This window comes from Xenopus laevis, chromosome 3L, assembly GCF_017654675.1.
Source record: "Xenopus laevis strain J_2021 chromosome 3L, Xenopus_laevis_v10.1, whole genome shotgun sequence".
NCBI classification, from domain to species: Eukaryota; Metazoa; Chordata; class Amphibia; order Anura; family Pipidae; genus Xenopus; species Xenopus laevis.
In genome coordinates, this window is record NC_054375.1 from 21,577,889 (window position 1) to 21,605,746 (window position 27,858).

At 42.2% G+C, this 27,858-nt stretch overlaps 1 protein-coding gene across 1 annotated transcript; it reads left to right on the plus strand.

Moving 5' to 3' along the window:
• Positions 1–793: 793 nt before the first annotated feature.
• Positions 794–17,324, plus strand: gm2a.L (GM2 ganglioside activator L homeolog). The gene is made up of 4 exons (NM_001096779.1): positions 794–1,024; positions 10,140–10,292; positions 11,661–11,843; positions 13,379–17,324. The coding sequence occupies exons 1-4, from the start codon at positions 920–922 to the stop codon at positions 13,544–13,546; spliced, it is 609 nt and encodes a 202-aa protein (NP_001090248.1). The 5' UTR covers positions 794–919; the 3' UTR covers positions 13,547–17,324.
• The last annotated feature ends 10,534 nt before the right edge of the window (positions 17,325–27,858 follow it).

Consider the following 27,858-nt stretch of genomic DNA (forward strand, 5'->3'; position numbering starts at 1 on the left):
AATAACAATACATGTGTAGCCTTACAGAGCATTTGTTTTTAGATTGGGTCACTGACCCCTATCTGAAAGCTGGAAAGAGTCAGCAGATAAATAAAAACAACTATAGAAAATAAATAATGAAGACCAATTGAAAAGTTGCTTAAAAATGTCCATTCTATAACATATTAAAAGTTATCTTAAAGGTGGACCACCCTTTAAAATACTGCAATATATTTATATAATACATAAAAGCCATGAATATCCTGTAAATTATATCCTTATAAACGGTGAGTTCTGATGTCATCAGTTATAAACGGTGAGTTGTGATGTAATTTCTGTCACATGACTCACTGAAATTTGTGTATTATAATAAATAAAGTACCCCCAGTTGCAAAATATGAGGATATTAGAAGTTACCTCGGAGTTCCATGACCTGTATAAAAACACTCGGCCTTCGGCCTCGTGTTTTTATATGGTCATGAAACTCCTCGGTAACTTATAATATCCTTATATTTTACAAGAGGGGGTAATTTATTCACTATATTATGGGCAACATATAAAATAATCAACCCTTTTTCTACCAGCAGAGAGCAGCAATAGTGCACTCTAAGTTTAGAAGAGCTGTAGTTCTTCTGGTCACATGATGACAATATTACTATCCAGTCTGCCTGACAAACCTGTCATGTGATCGTCCCACTGGGGATAGGCTGATGCCTGAAAATCCTGGCTGCAGTATATAGTTGTTTGTCTCCTTGTAGGCTGTTATTCCATCCTCATCAGCAGATAAGTGGCCGTGTTATTTGCTGTGGAAATACAGGAGCTTGTGTATAAATAAGGAGAAACCTACAACAGCAAAAGAGACGAAACAGGTTCAAACTGCAGCAGCCCCTCTGCTGAACATTACTCCCTCCCTTACTAGACCAGACTTGCTGCTGAAAAAATGGCTCAGCTTTTGTTTTGCTTCCTGTTAACCTTTGCAGCGCTGGAACCATTCACATCAGAAGCAGCAGCAGCAGGATCACTGTACGACTGGAGGCTTCTCTCGGTAAGTGCTGCAATATATTAAATTAGAACAGGAAACATAAAAATTCTACTGCACTGGAATGAAGGTATATTTGTGCCAGCTCTGTAGATTTGATGATATATGGCACGGAAAGGGTTAATGCCTCAAGCAATGAACCCTTTAAATACAGGGAGTCACGCACAGCAATGCAAACATTTAAGGGGGTTATTTATTATAGTCTAAATGCCAAAAACTCGAAAATGTTTAGGTTTTTTTTAACTATAAAATCCAATTTTTTATTAGGGGAAAAACCTCAAATTTTTTGGGATTTATTAAACCCCAAGGTTTCAAAAAATCCAGCATCTCAGACCTGCCGAGGTTGTATGAGTCAATGGGAAAGGTCCCTATTTGGAAGTTTGGTGGTCTGCGCTGGAATTAGCCAGAAAATCCAACTATTTCAGACTTTTCGGGCAAAAATCAGAAATGTGGGTTTTTCGGGAAAAAGCCCAAATAAATCAAGTGATTCTGGAAAAAACTCAGAGAATATCATACAATTAGGATTTTTGCTCAATTTTTCCTTGTTTGTCCCTGATCTGATTAAATCATGCTTTTCTAATAAATAAGGTTCAATCGTGGATTCTAGTTTGGTTGGACTTTTTTTTTTTTAATTAAACTGCTCCCCCTGTATAGGAGCAGGAAACCTGAAATCCCTGGGTGCGTGGAAAATAGTTGGGCACTCCCTATTGATTCTAGTACCACAACTTGTACCCTGGGACAGTTCTCTTCTATACCAGCCAGGAGGAATACTTTATACTGTGCACCATACTGCCATCTTTTCCCGACCATGCAGTTAATGCCTGTACCGATTCTAAACCCATTCACAGGGTGGCCAGTGGGTGCTAAAAAATTGTAGAGCAGCACTCACAACAAACATACACTAGGGTGGTACCTTTCTTTTTTCTTGTTTTTTTAAGGAAGAGGAGTATGGGCAGAGCAATGAGAATCTCTGGTTGGAGCCCAACAACTTGGTGTGCCCATTGATTTCTAAGTTTAGTCTCTTTTATTTTAAGAACAAAGAAATGCTTATCAGGGGGGGTGCCAATTAGGGATGTAGCGAACGTCGGAAAAAAAGTTCGCGAACATATTCGCGAACTTGCGCAAAAATGCGAGCGGTTCGCGAACGGTTCGCGAACCCCATAGACTTCAATGGGAAGGCGAACTTTAACATCTAGAAAAGACATTTCTGGCCAGAAAAATGATTTTAAAGTTGTTTAAAGGGTGCAACGACCTGGACAGTGGCATGCCAGAGGGGGATCATGGGCAAAAATGTTTCTAAAAAATCCATTGTTGACACAGCGCTGCGTTTTGTGCTGTAAAGGGCAGAAATCACACTACATTTCTAAACCTGTGTAATAAAATGCTTTAAAACGTCCGGCGTCTACATGCCAATCAAGTCGTGTAAAAGTTACAGCCTGTTCACACGCAAAGACGAAACGCGGTGCTTACTGCAACGCAAAAAGACGCAAAGAGCTTTAATGAATGATACCGTCAAGTGAGCAAATAATAGTTTTTAATTACTAGTTGCTTGTCACCTCCAGGATGTTCGTCCTGTTGGTGGCAATATTTCTGTAGTGGTGTGTTTAGCAGTCACCGTGCTTGTGCGCACGTGCACGGTCAGGCAGAGGTAATTCAATGTACAGTGAAGTGAACCAAAAAACACAGATTCTGCAGTGTGGGCCCAGTTTTGGTCTACTTTATTGATCACCTGCGGTGACCATAAAAGATGCGATTTTGCCACTGTTGCAGAACCCTGAAAAATTAGGCATGTGTACTTTCCTGAAAAATTATGTTTTTTTTGTCGCAGCCACTGAACCAGAAGTCCAGAAACAATATGCCATATAAATGCTGAAAATATTAATTTTTTTTTGTGGCAGCCACTGCAGCACAGAGGCCAGAAAAATATGCCATATAAATGCAAACAATATTAATTTTTTTTTGTCGCAGCCACTGCAGCACAGAGGCCAGAAAAAATATGCCATATAAATGCAAACAATATTATTTTTTTTTTGTCGCAGCCACTGCAGCACAGAGGCCAGGAAAAATATGCCATATAAATGCTAACAATATACATTTTTTTTGTCGCAGACACTGAAGCACAGAGGCCATAAAAAATATGCCATATAAATGCAGAAAATATGCATTTTTTTGGTCGCAGCCACTGAAGCACAGTTGACAGAAAAATTATGCCATATAAATGCAGAAAATATAAATTTTTTTGGTTGCAGCCACTGAAGCACAGAGGCCAGAAAAATTATGTCATATAAATGCAGAAAATATGCATTTTTTTGGTCGCAGCCACTGAAGCACAGTTGACAGAAAAATTATGCCATATAAATGCAGAAAATATAAATTTTTTTGGTTGCAGCCACTGAAGCACAGTTGCCAGAAAAAATATGCCATATAAATGCAGAAAATATAAATTTTTTTGGTTGCAGCCACTGAAGCACAGTTGACAGAAAAATTATGTCATATAAATGCAGAAAATATGCATTTTTTTGGTCGCAGCCACTGAAGCACAGTTGACAGAAAAATTATGCCATATAAATGCAGAAAATATAAATTTTTTTGGTTGCAGCCACTGAAGCACAGAGGCCAGAAAAATTATGCCATATAAATGCAGAAAATATGCATTTTTTTGGTTGCAGCCACTGAAGCACAGAGGCCAGAAAAATTATGCCATATAAATGCAGAAAATATGCATTTTTTTGGACGCAGCCACTGAAGCACAGTTGCCAGAAAAAATATGCCATATAAATGCTGAAAATAGTCATTTTTCGCCATACGTTGACCTTGTAGACATTGTTTGCCCAGTTTTTTTGGTTGCAGCCACTGAAGCACAGAGGCCAGAAAAAATTAAACCAGTAGGGTTTGCACCCTAGTTTGTAACGGTGGCGGAGGGAGGAGGACGCTAAAGGACAGCTGTGTGTGGAGTCATGAGGCTTGAAGAGAAGGACAGCTGCATAGAAGTCAGAACAAGTCTTCCGGCGTGCAGTAACCCTCCGAGATCCACCCCTCATTCATTTTAATAAAGGTCAGGTAATCGACACTTTTGTGACCTAGGCGAGTTCTCTTCTCAGTTACAATCCCTCCTGCTGCACTGAAGGTCCTTTCTGAGAGCACACTTGAGGCTGGGCAAGACAAGAGGTTCATGGCAAATTGTGACAGCTCTGGCCACAGATCAAGCCTGCGCACCCAGTAGTCCAGGGGTTCATCGCTCCTCAGAGTGTCGATATCTGCAGTTAATGCCAGGTAGTCCGCTACCTGCCGGTCGAGGCGTTCTTTGAGGGTGGATCCAGAAGGGTTGTGGCGCTGCCTTGGACAGAAAAACATTTGCATGTCTGACGTTACAGACTGGCCAAAGGGCTTTGTCCTTGCAGGTGTGCTCGTGGCAGGATTACTGGCACCTCTGCCCCTGGAATGTTGATGAGTTCCTGAAGTGACATCACCCTTAAAAGCATTGTACAACATGTTTTGCAGGCTGGTTTGTAAATGCCGCATCTTTTCGGACTTGTGGTATGTTGGTAACATTTCTGACACTTTATGCTTGTACCGAGGGTCTAGTAGCGTTGCGACCCAGTACAGGTCCTTCTCCTTAAGCCTCTTGATACGGGGGTCCTTCAACAGGCATGACAGCATGAAAGACCCCATTCTCACAAGGTTGGATGCAGAGCTATCCATCTCCGCTTCCTCATTATCAAGGACTGCATCATCCACGGTCTCCTCCCCCCAGCCACGTACAAGACCAGGGGTCCCCAAAAGGTCACCACTAGCCCCCTGGGAAGCCTGCTCCTGTTGGTCCTCCTCCTCCTCCTCCACAAAGCCACCTTCCTCCTCTGACTCCACTTCTGGCACCTCTCCCTGCGTTGCAGCAGGTGCCTGGGTTCGTTCTGGTGATTCCGACCAGAAATCGTGCGCTTCCAGCTCCTCGTCACGCTGGTCTACAGCCTCATCTGTCACTCGTCGCACGGCACGCTCCAGGAATAAAGCGAAGGGTATTAGGTCGCTGATGGTGCCTTCGGTGCGACTGACCATATTTGTCACCTCTTCAAAAGGTCGCATGAGCCTGCAGGCATCGCGCATAAGCACCCAGTAACGGGGGAAAAAAATCCCCAGCTGTGCAGATCCAGTCCTACCACCCAGTTCAAAAAGGTACTCGTTGACGGCCCTTTGTTGTTGCAGCAGACGTTCCAACATAAGGAGCGTTGAATTCCAGCGAGTCTGGCTGTCAGAAATCAAACGCCTGACTGGCATGTTGTAGCGCTGCTGAATGTCAGCAAGGCGTGCCATGGCTGTGTAGGAACGCCTGAAATGGGCCGACACCTTTCTGGACTGGGTGAGAACGTCCTGGAATCCTGGGTACTTGGAGACAAAACGTTGGACTATTAAATTTAACACATGTGCCATGCAGGGCACATGTGTTAAATTGCCTAGTCTCAACGCTGCCAACAGATTGCTTCCATTGTCACACACCACTTTTCCGATCTGCAGTTGGTGTGGGGTCAGCCACCGATCGGCCTGTGACTGCAGAGATGACAGGAGTACAGATCCGGTATGGTTTTTGCTTTCCAGGCACGTCATCCCCAAGACAGCGTGACAACGGCGTACCTGGCACGTCGAATAGCCTAGGGGGAGCTGGGGGTGCACAGGTGTGGAGGAGGAGAAGGAGGACCCAGCAGCAGAGTAAGAAGAAGAAGAAGAAGACGAGGTAGAGAGCGATGGAGGAGTAGAGGTGGTGGCAGAACCGCGTGCAATCCGTGGCGGTGACACCAACTCCACTGTTGTTGTTGAGCTACCCATTCCCTGCTTCCCAGCCATTACCAAGTTCACCCAGTGGGCAGTGTAGGTGACATACCTGCCCTGACCATGCTTGGAGGACCATGCGTCAGTAGTCATATGGACCTTTGGCCCAACACTAAGTGACAGAGATGCGGTAACTTGGCTCTGCACATGTTGGTACAGGTGTGGTATTCCCTTTTTAGAAAAAAAATTGCGGCTGGGTACCTTCCACTGCGGTGTCCCAATTGCTACAAATTTGCGGAAGGCCTCAGAGTCCACCAGCTGGTATGGTAAAAGCTGGCGGGCTAAGAGTGCAGACAAGCCAGCTGTCAGACGCCGCGCAAGGGGGTGACAGTCAGACATTGGCTTCTTACGCTCAAACATGGCCTTCACAGAAACTTGGCTGGTGGCAGATGACTGGGAATGGGAACAGGTGGTCAAGGTGGAAGGCGGAGTGGAGGGTGGTTCAGACGGGTCAAGGAGAGCAGAGGTAGAGCAGTAAGATGCTGGACCAGAAGGAGTGTGGCTTTTAGTTTGCCTGTTGCCTTTGAGGTGTTGCTCCCAAAGTGCTTTGTGCTTGCCGCTCATGTGCCTTCGCATAGAAGTTGTACCTATGTGGCTGTTGGGCTTACCAAGGCTCAGTTTCTGACTGCACTCATTGCAAATTACAATGCTTTTGTCAGAGGCACACACATTAAAAAAATCCCACACTGCTGACTTTTTGGAAGTGTGCGATCTGGCGGTAACAGTAGAAGTTGGCGGAGTTGGCGGTATTGGCGGCAATGGCGGGTGCGTTGGCCGGCTGAACACAGGTGCCGATACATGTTGTTGCCCTACTGATCCCTGCGGGCTGTCCTCCCTGCTTCTTCTAGGTCTTATTCTCCTACTGCCTCTCTGACTCTCCGTCTCTCCATCTGAACTACCCTCCTCTTGCTCTCTTCTACTAGGCACCCACAAAACATCAATCTCCTCATCATCATTCTCCTCAGATGCATCAATTTCTTCTGACACATCACAGAAGGAAGCAGCAGCGGGGACCTCCTCCTCATCACTCATTATGTCCATCTCTATCGTGTTCTCTGCCAGAATTAAATCTGGTGTAAGGTCCTCATCTCCTTCATCTTCTTCTGGCAATAATGGTTGCGCATTACTCAGTTCAAGAAACTCATGGGAAAATAACTCCTCTGACCCCAGTGAAGAAGGGGCACCGGTGGTGGAGGAAGTGTTACGTGGGGTGGCCATAGCAGTGGAGGATGAGGAGGATGTTGTGGTAAAGTTAGAAACGGTAGAGGATGGGGTGTGCTGTGTAAGCCAGTCAACTACCTCTTCAGCATTTTGGGAGTTCAGGGTCATTGGCTTTTTAAAACTGGGCAATTTGCTAGGGCCACAGGATTGCATAGCAGCACGGCCCTAGCACGGCCTCTGCGTGGCGGCCTGCCTTTGCCTGGCATTATTTTTAAAAAAACAACAACAACAAAAACTCAGTTGGTTTTTCTGGAAACGATAATACACACAGCTAGATGGCAGTTTGAAGAAAACAGTGTGCAAATAATGCCTACAAGGTCAACGTATACACAGCGGTGGATACGGATTACGTAAAATATATGAATGCTGCTTGAAAAAAAGTAACTCAAGTGGTTTTTCTAGAGACGATAATATTATCAATATTTAGACAAAATGTGAACAAGCTCACACAGCTAGATGGCGGTTTGAAGAAAACACTGTGCAAATAATGCCTAAAAGGTCAACGTATACACAGCGGTGGATACGGATTACGTAAAATATAAGAATGCTGCTTGAAAAAAAGTCACTCCGGTGTTTTTTCTGGAGACGGTAATATTATGGATATTTAGACAGAATGTGAACACGGTCACACAGCTAGATAGCAGTTGGTTGAATAACACACTGGGCAAAAAATGCCTACAGGGCAAATAATGCCTAAAAGGTCAACGTATACACAGCGGTGGATACGGATTACGTAAAATATAAGAATGCTGCTTGAAAAAAAGTCACTCCGGTGTTTTTTCTGGAGACGGTAATATTATGGATATTTAGACAGAATGTGAACACGGGCACACAGCTAGATAGCAGTTGGTTGAATAACACACTGGGCAAAAAATGCCTACAGGGCAAATAATGCCTAAAAGGTCAACGTATACACAGCGGTGGATACGGATTACGTAAAATATAAGAATGCTGCTTGAAAAAAAGTCACTCCGGTGTTTTTTCTGGAGACGGTAATATTATGGATATTTAGACAGAATGTGAACACGGGCACACAGCTAGATAGCAGTTGGTTGAATAACACACTGGGCAAAAAATGCCTACAGGGCAAATAATGCCTACAAGGTCAACGTATACACAGCGGTGGATACGGATTACGTAAAATATAAGAATGCTGCTTGAAAAAAAGTCACTCCGGTGTTTTTTCTGGAGACGGTAATATTATGGATATTTAGACAGAATGTGAACACGGGCACACAGCTAGATAGCAGTTGGTTGAATAACACACTGGGCAAAAAATGCCTACAGGGCAAATAATGCCTACAAGGTCAACGTATACACAGCGGTGGATACGGATTACGTAAAATATAAGAATGCTGCTTGAAAAAAAGTCACTCCGGTGTTTTTTCTGGAGACGGTAATATTATGGATATTTAGACAGAATGTGAACACGGGCACACAGCTAGATAGCAGTTGGTTGAATAACACACTGGGCAAAAAATGCCTACAGGGCAAATAATGCCTAAAAGGTCAACTTATACACTACTACAGCGATGGATACGGATTACGTAAAATTTATTATGGCTGCTTGAAAAAAGTCACTCCGGTGTTTTTTCTGGAGACGGTAATATTATGGATATTTAGACAGAATGTGAACACGGGCACACAGCTAGATAGCAGTTGGTTGAATAACACACTGGGCAAAAAATGCCTACAGGGCAAATAATGCCTAAAAGGTCAACTTATACACTACTACAGCGATAGTAAAATAAAAAAAAGTTAAATAAAAAAAGAATGAATATTAAAAAAAAAAATTAAAGTTGGTGCTGCTGAACTACTAGGAGCAGCAGATTAGCACACCAGTCCCACTCCCCAACACTGCTAGACTAATAGCACTGGGCTCTTATAGTAGTAGTAGTAGTAGTAGTAGTAGTAGTAGTAGTAAAACAACAAAAAAATAAATAAAAGCAGTCCTTACAAGGACTATTGCTATTGCAGCAGTCAGCAGATGAGATCAGAAGCAGGACAGCTGCCCACTGCAGCTACATACAGAGCACTGCAGTAGAAGGTAGATTACTAGCCAGCAAAGCTACCTAAGCTTAAATGTCCCTCAAACCCCTGCAGACTTCTGTCCCTCCAATAACAGAGCAGTATCAAAACGATTACTAGCCAGCAAACTTTCAACTGTCCCTGAAATCACTAACAGGCAGCAGCTCTCTCCCTACACTATCTCTTCAGCACACACAGGCAGAGTGAAAAAACGCTGCAGGGCTTCGGTTTTTATAGGGAAGGGGAGTGGTCCAGGGGAGAGCTTCCTGATTGGCTGCCATGTACCTGCTGGTCTGGGGTGAGAGGGCAAAAAAAAGCGCCAACAATGGCGAACCCAAAATGGCGAACGTCGCGCGACGTTCGCGAACTTCCGGCGAGCGCGAACACCCGATGTTCGCGCGAACAAGTTCGCCGGCGAACAGTTCGCGACATCTCTAGTGCCAATTTGTTGTTGTTATAATTTCTAACTTTAATCTCTGGGCAAGTGCTCCTCTTTACTGAAAACTGCACTGGCATAGAGTACAATTGTAGGAAGCACCACCATTAGGTAAGTAATACCTAAGAGAAGAGAAGAGAAGAACTTGCTGGGGTCTGAGGTTAGTTATTGTAATTGCTATTGGTTGCCTAACAATCTGACACCCCCAAATGGTTAAGCATTTCCTTTACAACGTTTGTGAAAATTTTTTGGCAGAGGGTGTTTGTAAGGGGCTGGTTTTGTTAGTTATATAACTATTGAAACGAGGTCTGAAAATACAGACCCTGGTGTATTAAATATTTGCTTTTATATTCCAACACGTGGACTGTTCAAAAGGGATTGCATAGAAATTTTCTTTGCACTGTTGACATCATGGTTAGGAATGTGATCTGATAATACCATACACAGTAGTGAGTGATAAAGCCAAGAATAATACTATCCTGAGTTTGATGATCAAAAAGCACAAACAGCTACTTTGGTGATACTGGGAGTTGAAGAATAACAAGCACCACAGCCTTGAGTCTGTCATACTGTATTTCTTATCCTCCCTACCCTTTTCTCTTTTCTTTGCAGGTCAATGGTTTCTCCTGGTCCAACTGTGATGGAGAAAGCCTTTCTGCCAAAATCAAAAGCCTCTCTCTTATTCCCGACCCCATTAACATCCCTGGAGACCTGACTGTTTCTACAGTTCTTGAAACCAAAGTGCCATTGACTTCCCCAATAAAGGTAATGTTGAAAAGAGCAGGAATAAGTACTCAAACTACTTTACATGCCAGCAGTGTTCAAGGACTGCCGGGGTGACCTGACACTGCTTCTAAAGTCTTTTTACAGAAAAAGAACATAGCACCAGAAATAAATAAACTTGCAGGAAAGGAGGGAATCCTCACAAACCTGGCCGTTGTGCCATTATTACACAAAAAGATCAGGGAACTGCCTGCTTCTACCTAATTTACATTGGCCAATACATGTTCAATAAAAGTTGAACATGTATCTTTTACTGAACATGTATTTTTATAGAGAAAAAGAAGAAGATAATTGGTTTGACTTGATAAAAAACATAGGGGCTCATTTATAAACACTGGGCAAATTTGCACCTGGGCAGTATCCCATGGCAACCAATCAGAGGCCTGCTTACATTGCTCAACCTGCAGCTGGCTAAAAAAAGCCACTCACTGATTGGTTGCTATGGGTTACTGCCCAGGTGCAAATTTGCCCAGTGTTTATAAATGAGCCCCATTGTGTGCTATTAGCACATAGCACACAGGTGCTAATCACAGTCATGACCTAGGTCCAAAAAATCCCTTCTAAAATTAGAGATTAGTTTACAGTTGTCTGCAGAGAGTGTTCTATACGTGTTTTATTGCCTCCATGAAAAAATATCTAAATCAGAATAATTCATTGCCAAACATTTGACCTTATTAAGCAAAAGAAAAAGTTATGGAGTCCCTGTTCTAATCTAGTAGGCTCAAGTTAGTACCTACTCTGTGGTTTTAATTACCGAGTAGAAAATTTGTAGTCTCACCTTAAGATGGTCATCAATGACCCTTCCAAACACATGGATCTGGAACCTAGGGCCAATTTTCGGATCATAGATTAAGCCTATTGAGACCTGATAGATGAGGACTGCATCAATGTCCTTGTCGGACAGGATTTTTCCGATGTTGACCGCTGATGACCCTGGAAAATAAGAAATGGTAGGAGTACCATCTTCTCACTGTGCTCCCCATCCGACCTGACTTTGACAATATGGCTATTGCAGGCTGATGTCATTGTGATAATTTTACACAGAGGAAAAGTCCCCCAACACAATAATAATCTCAATAATATGCTGTAAAACAGAGCCCATTGCAGTTTTTGTCCTGATGTCTTCTTTTTACCAAAATGCATAATTAACTTGTTAGCACTGTCCATGTATCCTGCTAAGGCCGATAGGCAACTTGGCGATTGCCATCTCCTAATACATTTTACTTCACTGATCTCATGGCTAAATGAGGAACTAAAATGTTGGGTTATCTTATGACATTTTGTAGTTTGTTTAATATTTGTTACCTCCCAATTTAACCTTTGTTTAATTTTTCCATTTCCCAACTCAAGGTCATTATCACTGCCGAAAAGGAGCTACTGGGTGAATGGATGAAGGTCCCTTGCCTTGACAACATAGGGAGCTGCACCTATGACAATGTCTGTGAACTGATTGATACTATATTTCCACCAGGACAACAATGTCCAGAGCCTCTGCATACCTATGGCCTTCCCTGCCACTGTCCCTTTAAAGAAGTAAGTTTTATGGGATGATAGGATCAAAGAAACACTGAATGTTTTTTTGATTATGGGTCTAATTTTATAATTGCTGTGAAGAAAAGTCCTGAATATGAAAAATGGACCTTTCATCCCTGGCTAGGCCTCTCTTTGACTATGCATTGCAGTTTTGGGTCATGCGATTTGGTAGTAGTAAACTATGAAGGTAGACTTTCAAGATTGGGGTTGTTAAGGGTCAAAGAACAGAGATCAGAACAATAAAAGCACCCAGGAACTATTAGGAAACAGACCCACGTTTGATGATTAGAATAGGAACGTGGTGCTTTTAAATATTTGAAATTCGTGACAAGCAAGATGACGTCAGACACAGTGCATGTGTCAAAACCCAGAAGTGGCATGAGCACACATCACATACAAACGGCGCGCAACAGCTTAAATATATTGCAATATATGAACAAACAATCCCTGTTTTGTTTAAATGGTAAGGCATTTTTTAGTAGCTGTATGCACAAAATGTCTCAATGTCTTAAATATATTGATAATGGATTGAGTGCAGAGGACCTCTTGTATTTGTCGGCACGCAACAGAAGAGGAGGCAGCAGGTGTCCCCGCTGCACCACTAGGTCATCAGGAATTCTCACACTCCTTCTGAGAATAGGATGGTGCCTTTTCTTTGCAATGTAAAGATCCTGCAGGTAGTATCCCATTCATTTGTTTTAAGTTACATCTGTTGCATGTTTAAATGTTTCTCACCATGCAAATCTTTTGAGAGAAGGGAATACTAAGTGCAGTCTAAATGCAGTGAATGACAAGAAGGAGACAGTGTTGAATAAATAAAAGTTGATATATTCACAAGAATTGGTGTGCTGGTCCATTTTGAAAGTTTGTATGAATCCTTGATCAAGCTCCCATAAGTGTAACTGAGTAGTGATGGGCGAATTTATTCAGCAGGCATGGATTTGCAACAAATTTGCAGATGATTTTGCAGACGGTGTTTCACCATAAATTCTGTGCAAGCGGTTCCTGATTGATATATATATATATATATATATATATATATATATATATATATATATATATATATATATATATATATATATATATATATATATATATATATATATATATATATATATCATATATTTAAAGAGGAAAACATAAAAAAAACAAAAAAAAAAAACCTGGCTGCCGAATTGTAGTTCAGCACAAACCATACTGACAAAAGCCAGCACTCATAGGAACTTGTAAAAAACTAAAAATCTTTACTGTGTGTTGGACGTTTTGGTCTACATTTGGAAGTTTCTCAAGATGCTACACTGGCGTGCTCGTTCTTGCGGGTGCGTGTGCTAGTACTTGCGCCTGCGTGCATTCAATGCTTGGCCTCATTATTCTTCCTGCAGCTAACTAGCCTGGTTGCTACTAAAATGGTCAACATAGAAATAATCATTTAAAAATGTTCTCCTTTACAAATAAATGGATTTCCATCTTTCACTAAAATGGGAAGGAAGTTGGGTTTCGCCTCTAATAAATATTATATATTTTTTTCTTTTCAGGGTGTTTATTCCCTCCCTGACACCACTTTGACTTTACCTAAGGTGGATCTCCCATCTTGGCTTGCCAACGGCAATTACCGCCTCACTGGTGTCCTAATTGCAGACAACAAGGAGATTGGCTGTGGCAAATTCACATTCTCCCTGGAATCCTCATCCTGGTCGTTTTGAAGACAACTGGTGCTTCTGTGGAGAAACAAAAAAAGATGTGCAACCCCAAAAAGATCAACCCTGTCCCCCTGATGTCACTCACCTAACTTCTACTACAGATTTACTCATCATACGATGAATTTACGGACATGGGCCATAGCTAATTAATAAAATTCTATAGGGTAATTCTTTGCCTAATTGGCTTTCAAAATATTCTTTTTTATTGAATATACATTATAGAGTATCTTGAAGGTTCTGATCTAGGATCTAGGTCAGGGGTGCCCAAAAGGTAGATCGGGATCTACCAATAGACCTTTAGCTGGTGATCAGTAGAGAAAACAGCTTTTCTGAATTACCCTCCTGTTTCACGCTTTTCATTCAGATATTTTTTATTATGTTAAGATTACATAAAAAATAGTTGTTTGTTTAACATAGCAATATACATTTTCTCATAAATCAATATTTAAGTAATATGTCCATGAAACAGATGCTAACAATATTTTATGGCTGTAGATCATAATGGGACAACATCATTAAAAGCAGACCTCCTATGGGCACTCCTGATGTAGGTGCTGCTTGGAGCACAAGCTGATTTTCAACGTTTAGGGCTCATTTATATATGCAGTGCAATGTGCCAAAATCTGGGCTATTAAGTGTCGGAATATGATGTCCAGGGCCCACCAGGGCTACCAACTCAGGGGCCCCCAACCACAGTTGCGGGTCCCCTTCACTAGTCATGGCCCTCCTTGTCCCAGTCGTGACAAATGGCAGGGGACCTTTTTACCAATAAAGAGGATCACCATACCAGAGGCCACCCCTTTAGACTAGAAGAAAAGAACTTTCATTTGAAGCAACGTAGAGGGTTCTTCACAGTCAGGACAGTGAGGTTGTGGAATGCACTGCCGGGTGATGTTGTGATGGCTGATTCAGTTAATGCCTTTAAGAATGGCTTGGATGATTTTTTGGACAGACATAATATCAAAGGCTATTGTGATACTAAACTCTATAGTTGGTATAGGTATGGGTATATAGAATTTTAATTAAAAGTAGGGAGGGGTGTGTGTATGGATGTTGGGTTTTCATTTGGAGGGGTTGAACTTGATGGACTTTGTCTTTTTTCAACCCAATTTAACTATGTAACTATGTGAGCTCCTCGACCCTCCCCCCACGTACCTTTATATCTTCGGTGGCCATGAATATTGGAGTGAGGGGAGTACCCACAGTTCCCGGTAGGGATCTGGCCAGGCCTTTTCTTGGTGTCCCTCTGACCCAGTCCAACCCTGGAGCTATATAAATACTATTGGTACTTGAATCAATACATCCTCCTCTAAAAAGCAGATACCTTCTGCTATGCTGGATAAGGTACAATTGGGCAAATTCACTAAACGACGAAGCGCCTAACGCTAGCGTGAATGCGCCAGCATAGCGCATTTTCATTAATTCGCCAATTCACTAACGGACGCTGGCATAACTTCGCTAGTGTTAATTCGCATCCTTATGCCTGGCGAATTTGCGCAACGGACGTAACTACGCAAATTCACTGACGCGCGAAATGTTCTGAACGCTACCTTTTACACCAGACTTCCTTCGCCACCTCAGACCAGGCGAAGTGCAATAGAGTAGATAGGGATTGCTTCAAAAAAAGGAAACATTTTTTCTAAGTCCCAAAAAACGCTGGTGTTGTTTCATTTTTTATGGGTGATAGGCTGAAAAAGATCAGAAATTTTTTTGGGGCTAGCCTCCTTCCCCCCTACATTTCCTAACTCATGGCACCTTAACTATACAGTGGGCACATGTGTAGGGCAAAATAAAAATTTTATTTGCTGTTTTGAAGGTTTCCCAGGCTTGTGTAGTGCTGCTACATATACCTCCATTGTAACTTGAATTTGGCGCCGTATGCAAATTAACCATCGCTAGTGTAACTTTGCTTTGCTTTGTGAATTGGATTTTAGTGAATTTGCGTAGCGCTGGAGAAAATACGCCTGGAGAAGTGCGGCGAAGCGGACGCTGGCGCAACAACAAATCATAGTGAATGTCCCATGTACAAAGTTCATGTATGTAAATTAACCTGTGCTACTTTCAGGAAGTTGCACCTACGCATGCAACTGACTTGCAAATGTTTATGCTAAAGCATTGCCACATACTAAATAGTGCAATTTACACCCACTTTATTAGATAAGAATTGCATGTTAGTTGCAGTATGCACTACTTTGAAATTATAATTGAATGTCAGTGGCATAACTGTGATCACACCCAGGCCCAGCGTCAACCGGAAAGGCCCCCTCTGACTCCCTTCCCAAGCTGCAACCCCCTCCGTCCCCCCGCACATAACTTTTTCTTCTTGCAGCCATGGGCCAGGTAGGGAGGTCAGAAGTGTCATTGTGCCGGGAACAGGTCTGGACCGGCAGAACCCATGAATGCCAAGGGCCCACGAAGTCCGGGGGCCCACCAGGTTTTGTGCTGGTGTCCCACCAGTCCTGTCAAACCCTGTCAAGGCTAGGGTTGCCACTTTTTCTTGAAAAAAATACCGGCCTTCCTATATATTTATCTTTTTTTCCTGTTAATAACATAGGGATCAACCATCATTTTTACCGGCCAGGCTGGTAAAATACTGGGCAGGTGGCAACCCTAGTCCGGGCCCACACCCCTTTAAGGCCTGCCAGAGCTTTGGTTCATATTGCAGCAGCACAGAGGGAAATTTTTCAACACACGTGCCAGGAACATGCTGGTACGCATTGAAGGGGAGCGTTGTATATCTTACACTTGGCCCACCCATGGCTAGTTGCACCACTGTGAAAGTTGGGAAATAAAATGGCATTTTGGATAAAAAACATGGCAGTCTGCATACAGATTGTGGTACTTTTCACTGGTTACATGAATGTTTCCTTTTGTACAGCTGTGTTATTTACTAATAGCCTTGTTAAACACATTCTTGCAATGGACCGGTCCTTTAGGAATCCTGTTAAAGGAAAACTATACCCCCCAAACAATGTAGGTCTCTATTAAAAGATACTGAGTAAAACAGCTCATGTGTAAAACCCTGCTTCATGTAAATGAACCATTATCATAATAATATATTTTTTTAGTAGTATGTGCCATTGGGTAATCATAAATAGAAAATTGCCATTTTAAAAAATAAGGGCCGCCCCCTGAGATCGTAAGATTCACTGTGCACACATACAAACCACATGTAAGGTCACATGAGCCAATTAACAGACAGGGTTTTGCCTTTTGCTTCCTCACTTCTTCCAGTTACAGTTAGTGTTAGTTGTAGTATTTCTGGTCAGGTGATCTCTGAGGCAGCACAGACAGAGTCATGAAATGGTGGTTCAAGGCAAGAGATGTAAAAGGGCAATATTTATGTAAATATATATTCCAGTTTGGTAAGATTCTTTAATATGTCATTCAATTTTATATAAACTATCTGTTGCTTAAGTATTCATTTTGGGGGTATAGTTTTCCTTTAAAGCTCGAATTTCTTGCTCTGAATCAAAAGTGAAAGATAGCAGTCAATCAAATAAATCTTATTAGTTTACATCTCTGCTTTCTACTGATCAGTGTACTTCTTGACGCAATGCAGTGATTAATATATAGCCATAGTTATATGTGTGCATAAACTAATGAAGATCTGCAGTCAACAGATATTTTTATGTATAAGTATGGGACCTGTTATCCAGAATGCTCAGGACCTGGGGTCTTCTGGATAAGAGGTCCTTCTATAATCTTCTAAAAAAATCATTTAAACATAATTTAACCCAACAAGATTATTTTGCCCCCAATAAAGATTGATCAAATACAAGGTATTGTTTATTATTATAGAGTTTATGGCAGATGGTCTTCCTGTTTTTTGGAACTTTCCTGAACAAATCCTGTACTGGCATATTTATATGCATTGGTATGCCGAATGCAATAGCTTGGGTGCATTTTAAGCATTTTAAGCTTATTTGCTTATATAATATCACTTTGATTAAGTACCTTGATATGTTTCTGGACAGATGAGTATTCTATGCCACTGAACTGTTGGCATTGTGACATGCAGATGTTATTCTTGCCAACTTCTACTGAAATAGGCGATTCAGCGTGGTATCTGGCAGTTTTCAAGCTGTATGCAGGCTTCCAACTGCAGCTTCAGTGATTAAATCCCTACCTATGTGTGCTGCCATAATAATGTTCCTAGTCTTGATCAGTTGCGCATTTGAGACTAGTTATCCTAGCCCACTATCGCGCGCTTCAAGCACATAATAGGCAAGCACGTGAGGGAAACAGCATCGGATCTGTCAGGATACAAGTAGTCTTGACCACAATCAGTATCTGAAGCTGACAGAGGCTTATCACAAAAAATCCAGTCAACTGCTTCATCCTCACTTAAAGTTTATTTTATTACACAGCTACATAGCACAGTAGTTTAAAGGGATACTGTCATGGGAAAAAACATTTTTTTCAAAATGAATCGGTTAATAGTGCTGCTCCAGCAGAATTCTGCACTGAAATTTATTTCTCAAAAGAGCAAACAGATTTTTTTATATTAAATTTTGAAATCTGAAATGGGGCTAGACATATTGTCAATTTCCCAGCTGCCCCAAGTCATGTGACTTGTGCTCTGATAAACTTCAATCATTCTTTAGTGCTGTTCTGCAAGTTGGAGTGATATCACCCCCTCCCTTTCCCTCCCTAGCAGCCAAACAAAAGAACAATGGGAAGGTAACCAGATAACAGCTCCCTAACACAAGATAACAGCTGCCTGCCAGAAAGCATTTCTCTCCTAAAGTGCAGGCACAAGTCACATGACCAGGGGCAGCTGGGAAATTGACAAAATGTCTAGCCCCATGTCAGATTTCAAAATTGAATATAAAAAAAATCTGTTTGCTCTTTTGAGAAATGGATTTCAGTGCAGAATTCTGCTGGAGTAGCACTATTAACTGATGAGTTTTGAAAAAACATGTTTTCCGATGACAGTATCCCTTTAAATTAAATAAGATTAATCTATTTAGTTCTAGTTTATCCAGAGTAGAGTACAAAAAATACGCGTCTTGCAAAAAAGGAGGTATCCAAAACTTTTTTGAATTGATCTACTGTATCAGCCACTACTACTGCTTTGGAGAAGGCATTAATGCATTACTGAGAAATATTTTGCAATGCCAAAGGACTGCTGTACCTACTTATTAAAGATGACTATTTTCATTTTTTTACTTTTTACTCATGTAGGAACCAGTAGGGTTAATTCCCCTATGGTCTGAACCACATGGTGGAAATCCCCTTTCTGTGCAGCTCTGTGTGAGCCCCCCGTGTGAGTCTGCCTGGGGAGGGTGGAGAAAAGGAAAAGGAGAAGCGCGCTACCTGGGACCAAGTGTGCTCTTTTGGGAAAAGGGACTTCGACTCTTTGTCTGCAAACGAGTAGTGTGGGACTTTGCCTGGCAGGGAGGTGTCAGGACTGGACTGTCACAGGTTCCCCAGGGTCATGTGGGTCATGCTATATAAATGCTGTACTGTGAATATTTACTTTGCCTTTAATCTGCACTTTCTTTATTATAAAGTTGATATTGTTATACAGCAAAGTGTGTGTTGAATGTTTTCCTAATGGGGCCACAGGTGTATTCCCGGATCCCGTTAGGTGGAGGCACTGCCAAGAGAGGGACTTCCCAGTACCCTTTCACCTTGCAAAGGGGACTCATGACCTGAGTTGGTAAGACGGTACAACCTTGGCACCAAGGGGGTCACCAAGAGGGTGTCGCACTCTTTTAATTAGGATGTGACAGGGAATACAAATGGTGCACTGTGGTCCTCGGGCATCTAGAACAAACATCTCTTCATTTTACAATGAACCCCTAGCCCTAACTAACATGTAATAAATAATTTTACATAATTTTACATGGTGCAAGGCAAGAGGTACTTGCACCTAAGTCACCTTTTGTGCTTGCTCTCATTTGCCCACCGCCTTGTGGCAACCCCCTACCACCACCGATCCCGCTTGCTCTTTAAGTAATTTACAGAAAGGCAGGGCAGACTAGAATGGAATCCACTATATCCGCTGCTGACCCCTAGTTCTGGCCCTGATTTAGCAATAGACCCAGCAGTCTGAATTTTTAAACATAATCTTTACTTTCCTTCATGTCCTAAAACAGCACATAAGGGGTAAATCCCCCCTTCCTGTCTGGAAGGACAAGTGAGAGTTAATTATGATGCATGTTTTTTTCCTCCTACCTCCTTAAAGGAGAAGGAAAGGCTAAAATTAAGTAAGCTTTATCAGAAAGGTGTATATAAATATACCAGTTAGGGTTGCCACCTGGCCGGTAAAAATGATGGATGATCCCAATGTTATTAATAGAAAAAAAGATAAATATATAGGAAGGCTGGTATTTCTTTCCTTCTATTGTGTATACATGGGCATTTGTATCAGACTTCCTTTTTCATCTTAAACCTCCAGGGCACGGCATGAGCATGCTCAGTTTGCTCCTCTCGCCCCCTCTTTTATCCCCCTTTCCTCCTCCCCTCCCTGCTGTAATCTGATCCCAGAGCTTTGAGAAAGCAGAGAGAGACGCAGGCAAGAAGTGATGTCACCCCAAGCTACAGTAATATGGCAGCAGTATCCTAAACAAACAGAGATAGCTTCTAGAGTTGTTTACTTAGGTATGGTAAAGCATTCTGCAGAATAAATATAGTGTTATAGCTTGCAGTTTTGTTGGCAATAAACGGCCTCTTTAGCGTTCCTTCTTCTTTAAGATAGGGAGTGAGACGTGGTGATGAGAAGTGTTTTTGTGTAGTACCTCCCCAGGGCCTTAGCTGACTTGACAAACCATTTGGGGGCTTCTTGAATAGCAATCTTCCTAACTGGGCCTCTAACTTGATCGCAGATTGCGGCTTCAGCAGACAGACATTAGCGTGGGTGACGCATGTATGTGCTTCGGTAGGGTACGAACTGATGTTGTCAGGTATGAAAGTTACTGCTGCTTCCTTACACTCTGCCTTTACCGGCAGAATTGGCATTCTGCTCTCTAGGGCTGTAGGTGCCAGCAAAGCATTTCAAGTTACTAATAGTAGATTTTACTATGCTTTTACTCCCTTTTTCTACTCCTTCTCAGGGGCGCTCCACCAATGAGGCGAGTTGAGGCACTGGCCTCAGACGGCAGAAAAAATGGATCTCCTGGTAACTAAGAGCCAAATGTCCGCTTTTCAACCCGGAAATTCGGCTCTTCTAGTGCAAAGAGCGCAATCCCCCGACCCCTCCGGTGCAACGTGAACCTCCCCCGACCCCCTCGATCACTGAAGAGGTGAGTGCTGTTGAGAGCAAAAGGAAGGTCGCCTCAGGCGGCAAAATTACCAGGATCGCCCCTGCTCCGTCGATATGTTGTTTTCTCTGTATGTTTTTTCCATAGATATCCAGCCATTTGGAGCATTCTAAAGGGAAAAGGACCTTTTAGACTAGGTATCTTGCCTGTAGAGAATGTCAAAGACCTTTTCTGGATGGCTTTGCTATGAGGATGTTATGAGGACTGCCTATCTAAGAATACCGCTCCCATCCCTCAGTCTGAGCCCTCTATGGGCTGGTTCAAAGAATTATTGCAGCAAACTTTTATGGAGGTTAAGCATTCCATTCTAAAGGAGGTCACTAAACCAATAACAGAGGTTACCTCCTCATCAGTGGAGTCCCTTCTTCCTCGTCCGATGAAAAAATAGTAGATACCTCCCCTTTTCAAGCTGTGAGAGGAGCTATTGAGGCTGAATAGGGGAAAATAAAGATACTGAGAAATCTCAAGATATAGTTAGAAGGGTTAAAATCTTTCCTGTACATCCAGTCATAAAGGATTTAATAGAGTCTGAGTGGAAAAATCCCAACAAAGTGCCTGTTATAAATAAGAGATATAAGTCATTATTTCTTATTGACGAGGAAGCTATGGCTTGGAAATCCCCTCCTTTGGTAGATGTAGCGGTGGCTCATCTTTCTAAGCACTACCATTTTGGTGGAAGATGGGTCTGGTCTTAAAGACATAATGGACCACAGGGTAGAGTGTTCTTTGAGACACATTTACACTTTACATTACACTTTGAGCCACTGGTTGCAGCTTCTGCAGTTTGTAGAGCCTTAAGATGCCTCCATTGAATTTGGCCTTTTCTACCACAACCTGGAGAGCTATCTGGCTTAAGCCATGGTCCGCTGACACCACATCTAAGACTAGTCTGTTTAATATGCCCTTTGAGCCAGTTTTCCTTTTTGGCTCCAAATTAGACACTTTCATGGAGAAGATGTCTAATGAGAAGGATAAGACCCTGCCTCAAGACAGGCAGAAGATGAAGTGTAAGGAGTAATTGTTTTTGCCAGCAAAAGTTAACTCCAGTAACATTCAGGCAACAAAGGTATGGTGAAAAGTAGAAGGATAAATCCCACTCTATCAGATCACAGTGTGGACCAACTAGGGCTCAAAGGGGCAGGGGAAAGTCCCTGTCATCAGCCATAAGTGAGAGTTTTGACGTCTGGATTTTTCCAGTGGGTGGAAGACTGGATTTTTTTCTAGACCACTGGTTCTAGACCACTGTGTCTCAGACCAATGGGTTCTTCAGCTGGTAGAGGATACAGAATACATTTTTTTGCTTTTCCCCCTCCAAGATTCCATCCTACCTGCAGAAATTATTCTCCACAAAATCAAAGTACCTATTTTGTGCAGAAAGGGTGTTGGAAAAAGTTCTTCTTTAGAATGGAAACAGTAAAATTGACTCTGCAGATGATAGAGCCAGGGGACTACCTTGCACTCTTGGACTAGAAAGACTCCATATCCATATACCTTTTTCCTGCTCACATTAAGTTTCTAAGAAAGGCAGTTTTCCAAAAGGATCAGTCTCACCATTTTCAGTTTCCTGCCCTTTAATATTACCTCTGCTCCTAAGGTGTTCACAAAGGTAGTCACATCTGTTACAGGGGTCCTTCACCAAGAAGGCATGTGTGATACTGTATGTAGAAGATTGGTTGTTCCTGGCAGTGTTAACCTCTAACTCTCCTGGCAAAAAGCCACCTCTAGTAACTTTAAGATCCGAATTTCCATTTTTTAACACAGAAATTTGCCAATAGAACTCACTACACTAGCGATGCGCCCCCCCTGGACCCGCTCCGACGCTAAAAGTTCAAAGTGTGGAGCTGGAGTGCCTCAAACGGCAGCAGCCCCCAAAACACTGCTGCCTCATCTCATTAAAGCCTATTCTACTTGGGCAATGGCAATGTCCTGGGTTGTGTCTTCTGGTTTCGTCAAACCACATCTGCAAAGCCGCTACTTGGTCAGGCCTTTCTCCAATTACCGTTTTCAATATAATTAGTCAGCCAAAAATGCAATATATAAAGGCTGGAGTGAGCGGGGTGTTTTACATAACAGAACAGAACACTACTTCCTGCTTTGCAGCTCTCTAAATCTGAGTCAGTCAGTGACTTCAAATGGGGCCACATGAGACATAACTGTTCAGTGAGTCTGCAATGGATCCTTAGCATTCAGCTCAGATTCAAAAGCAACAGTTATGACTCATATGACCCCCCCAAGTCACTGATTAGTTACTGCCTGTTAACTATGGGGTGCTGTTTGTCCCAAATACATTCTGTATGCAAAACTATCCCTAATACACAGAATGAATGTCTCTCATGGTATATAAGTATTTGTGACCACACACAGATAAAAAAAATATACAAAAGACTTATTTCTATTAAAGAATGAGAACAAAATCGGGTTTGTGCAAAAAAGGATGTCATTATATCACAAACTCCATTCTGTACATTTAACAAGCAATCTGTCTCACAAATGTATAACCTCCATTTAACAGACTTACTTATGTGCAAAGTTACTTACAGAATGAATTGTGTAAAAAAAACTTGGACATAATATATAATAGTGTAACTAACTAGTGCATGTCAAGCTAGATTTGAATGACAAAATAGATATTTGTGACTGAAAGCAAAATTTTATAGTACAGGATTCATTCTTTCCACAAAATGAAAGTTTTGTTTCACAAAACAGATAAAATAACCATTCTGTGAAGCAACACTGTCAGTCACACTCCTGAACCAATAAGAACAAAGCTTATTGCCATATAACAAACAAGATGAGAAGTTGCCAGCTCTGCTCCAAATGGCTGCTAGTAACCTGCTTGTGTGGCTATTTTGGTTAAGGGCGTTCCTGCTGTTTTGCCATTGTCTTATGATTAACTCCTGCTCCTGTTTCCCTTTTCCTGTCTAAGCTGAGAGCAAAAATATTTTGACGCCCATTGCTGTTTTGAGAATTTCAAGGCACAGATTTGTCCATCACTAATTAGGGACATTGTATAATTAATACTGTCAAATCTGAACTGCGAAGTTCCTTGCCCAGCAGCAATCCAGGTGCATGTCATACAATAATATAATTAGAAAAACAGTATTTTACTTAGAGTCAGTTCAGAATTTTTCAACAAGACTGTGCTGCTGAACTCCATCCGCCAGTCGGTCATTCAGCTGTTTTACCAGATTAATCCATATGGGAAAACTTCACTCATGAGTAGTCTCTGCTCACTCACAAACTGTTACACTGCTTGACAAAGCTGCCATAGTGATGAAATGGAAACTGCCAAGAAACTGCTTATAATCCTACTCATACTATACAGACTGGAGTCTGGAGTGGAGAGGTTGCCAAACGAGCAGATCTTGCCCCAGTATGGCCACTGGGTGATGTTCGTCTGATCCGTTTGTGGGAACTAGGGACCACTTGGTCTTTTGGCAGCTTTTATTGGCCAGGGTATGTCCACCTTTAGTCAGCCAATCCAGACACTGGGGCAGGTCCGGACTGAGAATTTAAATATGCCCCGGCATTTCAGGTACACTATGTGGGCCCAATCAGCCCACATAGAGGCCCAAACAGCCCCCACCAGCCCACTAAATACTGACTTTCTATGGGACCTTATAGCAGCCCCTCTGATTGCCAGTCGGGCCTGCACTGGGGATACAAACACAGTCTGTATAGTATGTTGTGTGGCCCTTATAAGCAGTTTCTTAGTCACATAGTTAGCTGTAGTTTAACTACTACATAACTTCAATTTCATCACTATGGCAGCTTTGTCAAAAGCAGTGTAACAGTTTGTGAGTGAGCAGAGACTACCCATGTGTGAATGTTTCCCATTGGATTAATCTGGTATATGTGGCTCAGTAAAGCAGCTGAGTGACCCACTGGCGGATGGAGTTCAGCAGCACAGTCTTGTTGCAAAAATCACAAAAACTCACACTAAGGAAAATATTATATATGTATTATGAGTGGCTCCTATAAGACCTACACATCATACTATACAGAATATGTGTGCACATGATCAGTCCCACATCTGTATCTAAAGCTATTATGCAGTAGTTGAACTACAGCTAACTAGAGACATCTCATAAGACCCACTCATTATACTCTACAGAATATGTGGCATATTTCCAGTCTATGGTTGCCACCTTTTTTTTCAGCAAAAATGGACATGGGGTAGGCTAGTGATGTAGGGGGCAGTGCAGGAGACATCAGGGGCGGGACTGATTATGTGTCAATCAGCGATTGTCATTATACTTCAGTGTTCTGTTTTGATTTACTAATTTGGAAATCCAGACTTTTCAACCGGGCAGCCCTTCCAAAAACCAGGATGTCCAAGTGAAATCTGGACAGGTTAAAACCATAGAGCAGTCCCACATCTCTGGCTAAACCTATTATGTAGTAGTTGAACTATAGCTAAGCACATTATAAAGAGACTGCTAAAACCAGGTGCAAGATTACAGCTAGGAGGAGACATTGGAGTCTAACAATCATATACAAAGCTTATTACTGATTCTGAGGGGCAGATTTATCAACGGTCGAGGTGGATTTTCGAATGAAAAAAATTCGAGTTTCGAGCTATTTTTGTGTACTTCAAAACAACCAGCACAACTTTTCTCCACCTTTAACACTCTCCTTAACCCTTCTCCACCCCCTCCATGCACATCTGTCTCTGCTCAAGATATTGCTAAGCACTTCAAAAACAAAATTGACAGAAGGGACATTACACTACTCAACCCCCCTAGACTTCCACCACCCTCCCTCCACACTCCCCAGTCTCTCCTGTGCTCCTTCATCCCTGTCACTGATGAGGAAGTCTCAAAGCTTTTAGACTCTTCTCACCTTACCACCTGCCCGCTTGATCCAGTTCCCTCAAAACTTCTCTGCAATACCAATCCTTGTCTAATCAAAGCCTTAACTCACCTATTTAATCTTTCGCTCTCAACTGGACTGTTTCCTTCTCAGCTAAAACATGCTCTTGTCACACCCATTCTGAAAAAACCCTCTCTTGATCCCTCCAATCTTGACAACCTCCGGCCTATCTCTCTGCTAACTTTCATCTCTAAACTACTTGAGCACCTAGTCTACAACCGACTAACCTCATTCCTCTCTGACAACCTGCTGGACCAGCTACAATCTGGTTTTAAGACACAACACTCCACTGAAACTGCCCTGACTAACAAATGACCTTTTAACTGCTAAAGCCAACAATCATTTCTCACTACTAATACTGCTTGATCTCTCAGCCGCATTTGACACTGTAGCTCACCCTCTCCTCCTCCAGTCCCTCCCTTCGCTTGGCCTTCGTGACACAGCCCTGTCCTTGTTCTCTTCTTACATCACCAATCGTTCCTTCAGTGTCTCCTACAATGGAGTAGCATCTTCTCCCCTACCTCTTTCTGTTGGAGTTCCTCAAGGCTCTGTCCTGGGACCATTACTATTCTCCCTCTATACTTCCTCCCTCGGCAAATTAATCAACTCCTATGGTTTCCACATCCACCTCTATGCTGACGATACTCAGATCTATCTCTCATCTCCTGATCTCAACCCAGAACTCCTAACTCGCGTCTCCTCCTGCATGTCCGCTATCTCTACCTGGATGTCGCAACGCTACCTTAAATTAAACCTCTCCAAAACTGAAATGGTGCTCTTTCCTCCAACTAACACCAGTAACATCCCGGAAGTATCCATCATAGTTAATAATTCCACTATCACCCCCTCTCCCCAGGCCTGGTGCCTTGGGGTTATCCTAGATTCTGCCCTGTCATTCACTCCTCATATCCAGACACTTATTAAATCATGTCATCTAAGGAACATATCCAAAATACCATCATTTATCACTCAAGATGCTGCCAAAATTCATATTCACTCTCTAGTCATATCACGTCTATACTACTGCAACTCCCTTTTAACTGGCCTTCCCCTCCAGAGACTGTCACCTCTCCAGTCCATAATGAACACTGCTGCGAGGCTCATATACCTCAGCAACCGCTCCTCCTCTGCCTCGCCATTCTGTCAGTCCCTGCACTGGCTTCTGTTACCTTTCAGAATCAAATTCAAATTAATGATACTGACTTTCAAAGCACTTCATAACTCTGCCCCACCCTACATCTCTGAACTCATCTCTATATACTCACCCAACCGCTTACTACACTCCTCTACTGACCTGCTACTCAACTCTTCTCTCATTACCTCCTCACATGCTCGCATTCAAGACTTTGCAAGGGCTGCACCTCTCCTCTAGAACTCTCTTCCACGTTCTGTTCGACTTTCTCCCAACCTTTCTGCTTTCAAGAAATCTCTTAAAATGCACTTCTTTGAGAAGCCTACCCTCACTCTGCTTAACTACCAAACGCAACGCCACATACAGTACCACATTTCTCACCCACTTAATTCGATCTTGCCCTATCCCACACCTTGTGTATTACTCCCTTCCCTTTAGAGTGTATGCCTATGCATAGGGCCTTCCTCACCTTTTGTACCTGTATTGATTGTGATGTATGTAACTCCATATGTTCTATGTATATATTTCATGTCATTTAGTTGTATAATCACATTTACTTTACAGTGCTACTCAATATATTGGCGCTATATAAATACATGTTAATAATAATAATAATAATACTTCGGCTAGGGAATAGTCCAAATTCGAAATTTGAAAATTCAATTATCGCAATTTATCATGTACTGCATCTTTAAAAATTTGACTTAGACTATTTGCCATCTAAAATCTGCTGAATTGCTGTTTTAGCCTATGGGCGACCTCGTAGAACCTATTTGGAGTCAATTGGTGTTTTTTTTTAGGAAAAACTTTAAATCGAGTTAGATCGAATGCCCTATTCATTTGATTCATACAGTTCAGAATCGCTGGAATACGGACCTATTCCTTTAAGCTTTATTGTTATTCTTATTTATTTTCCATATATGTGTATACATTTATTTTCCATTCATCCCATTCTGACCTTCAAGCTACTCCCTGGTTGTTAGGGTACTTAAGCCTAGAAACAAGATAAATTCCCGGCTCCATAATAAAAAAATGTAAATGAA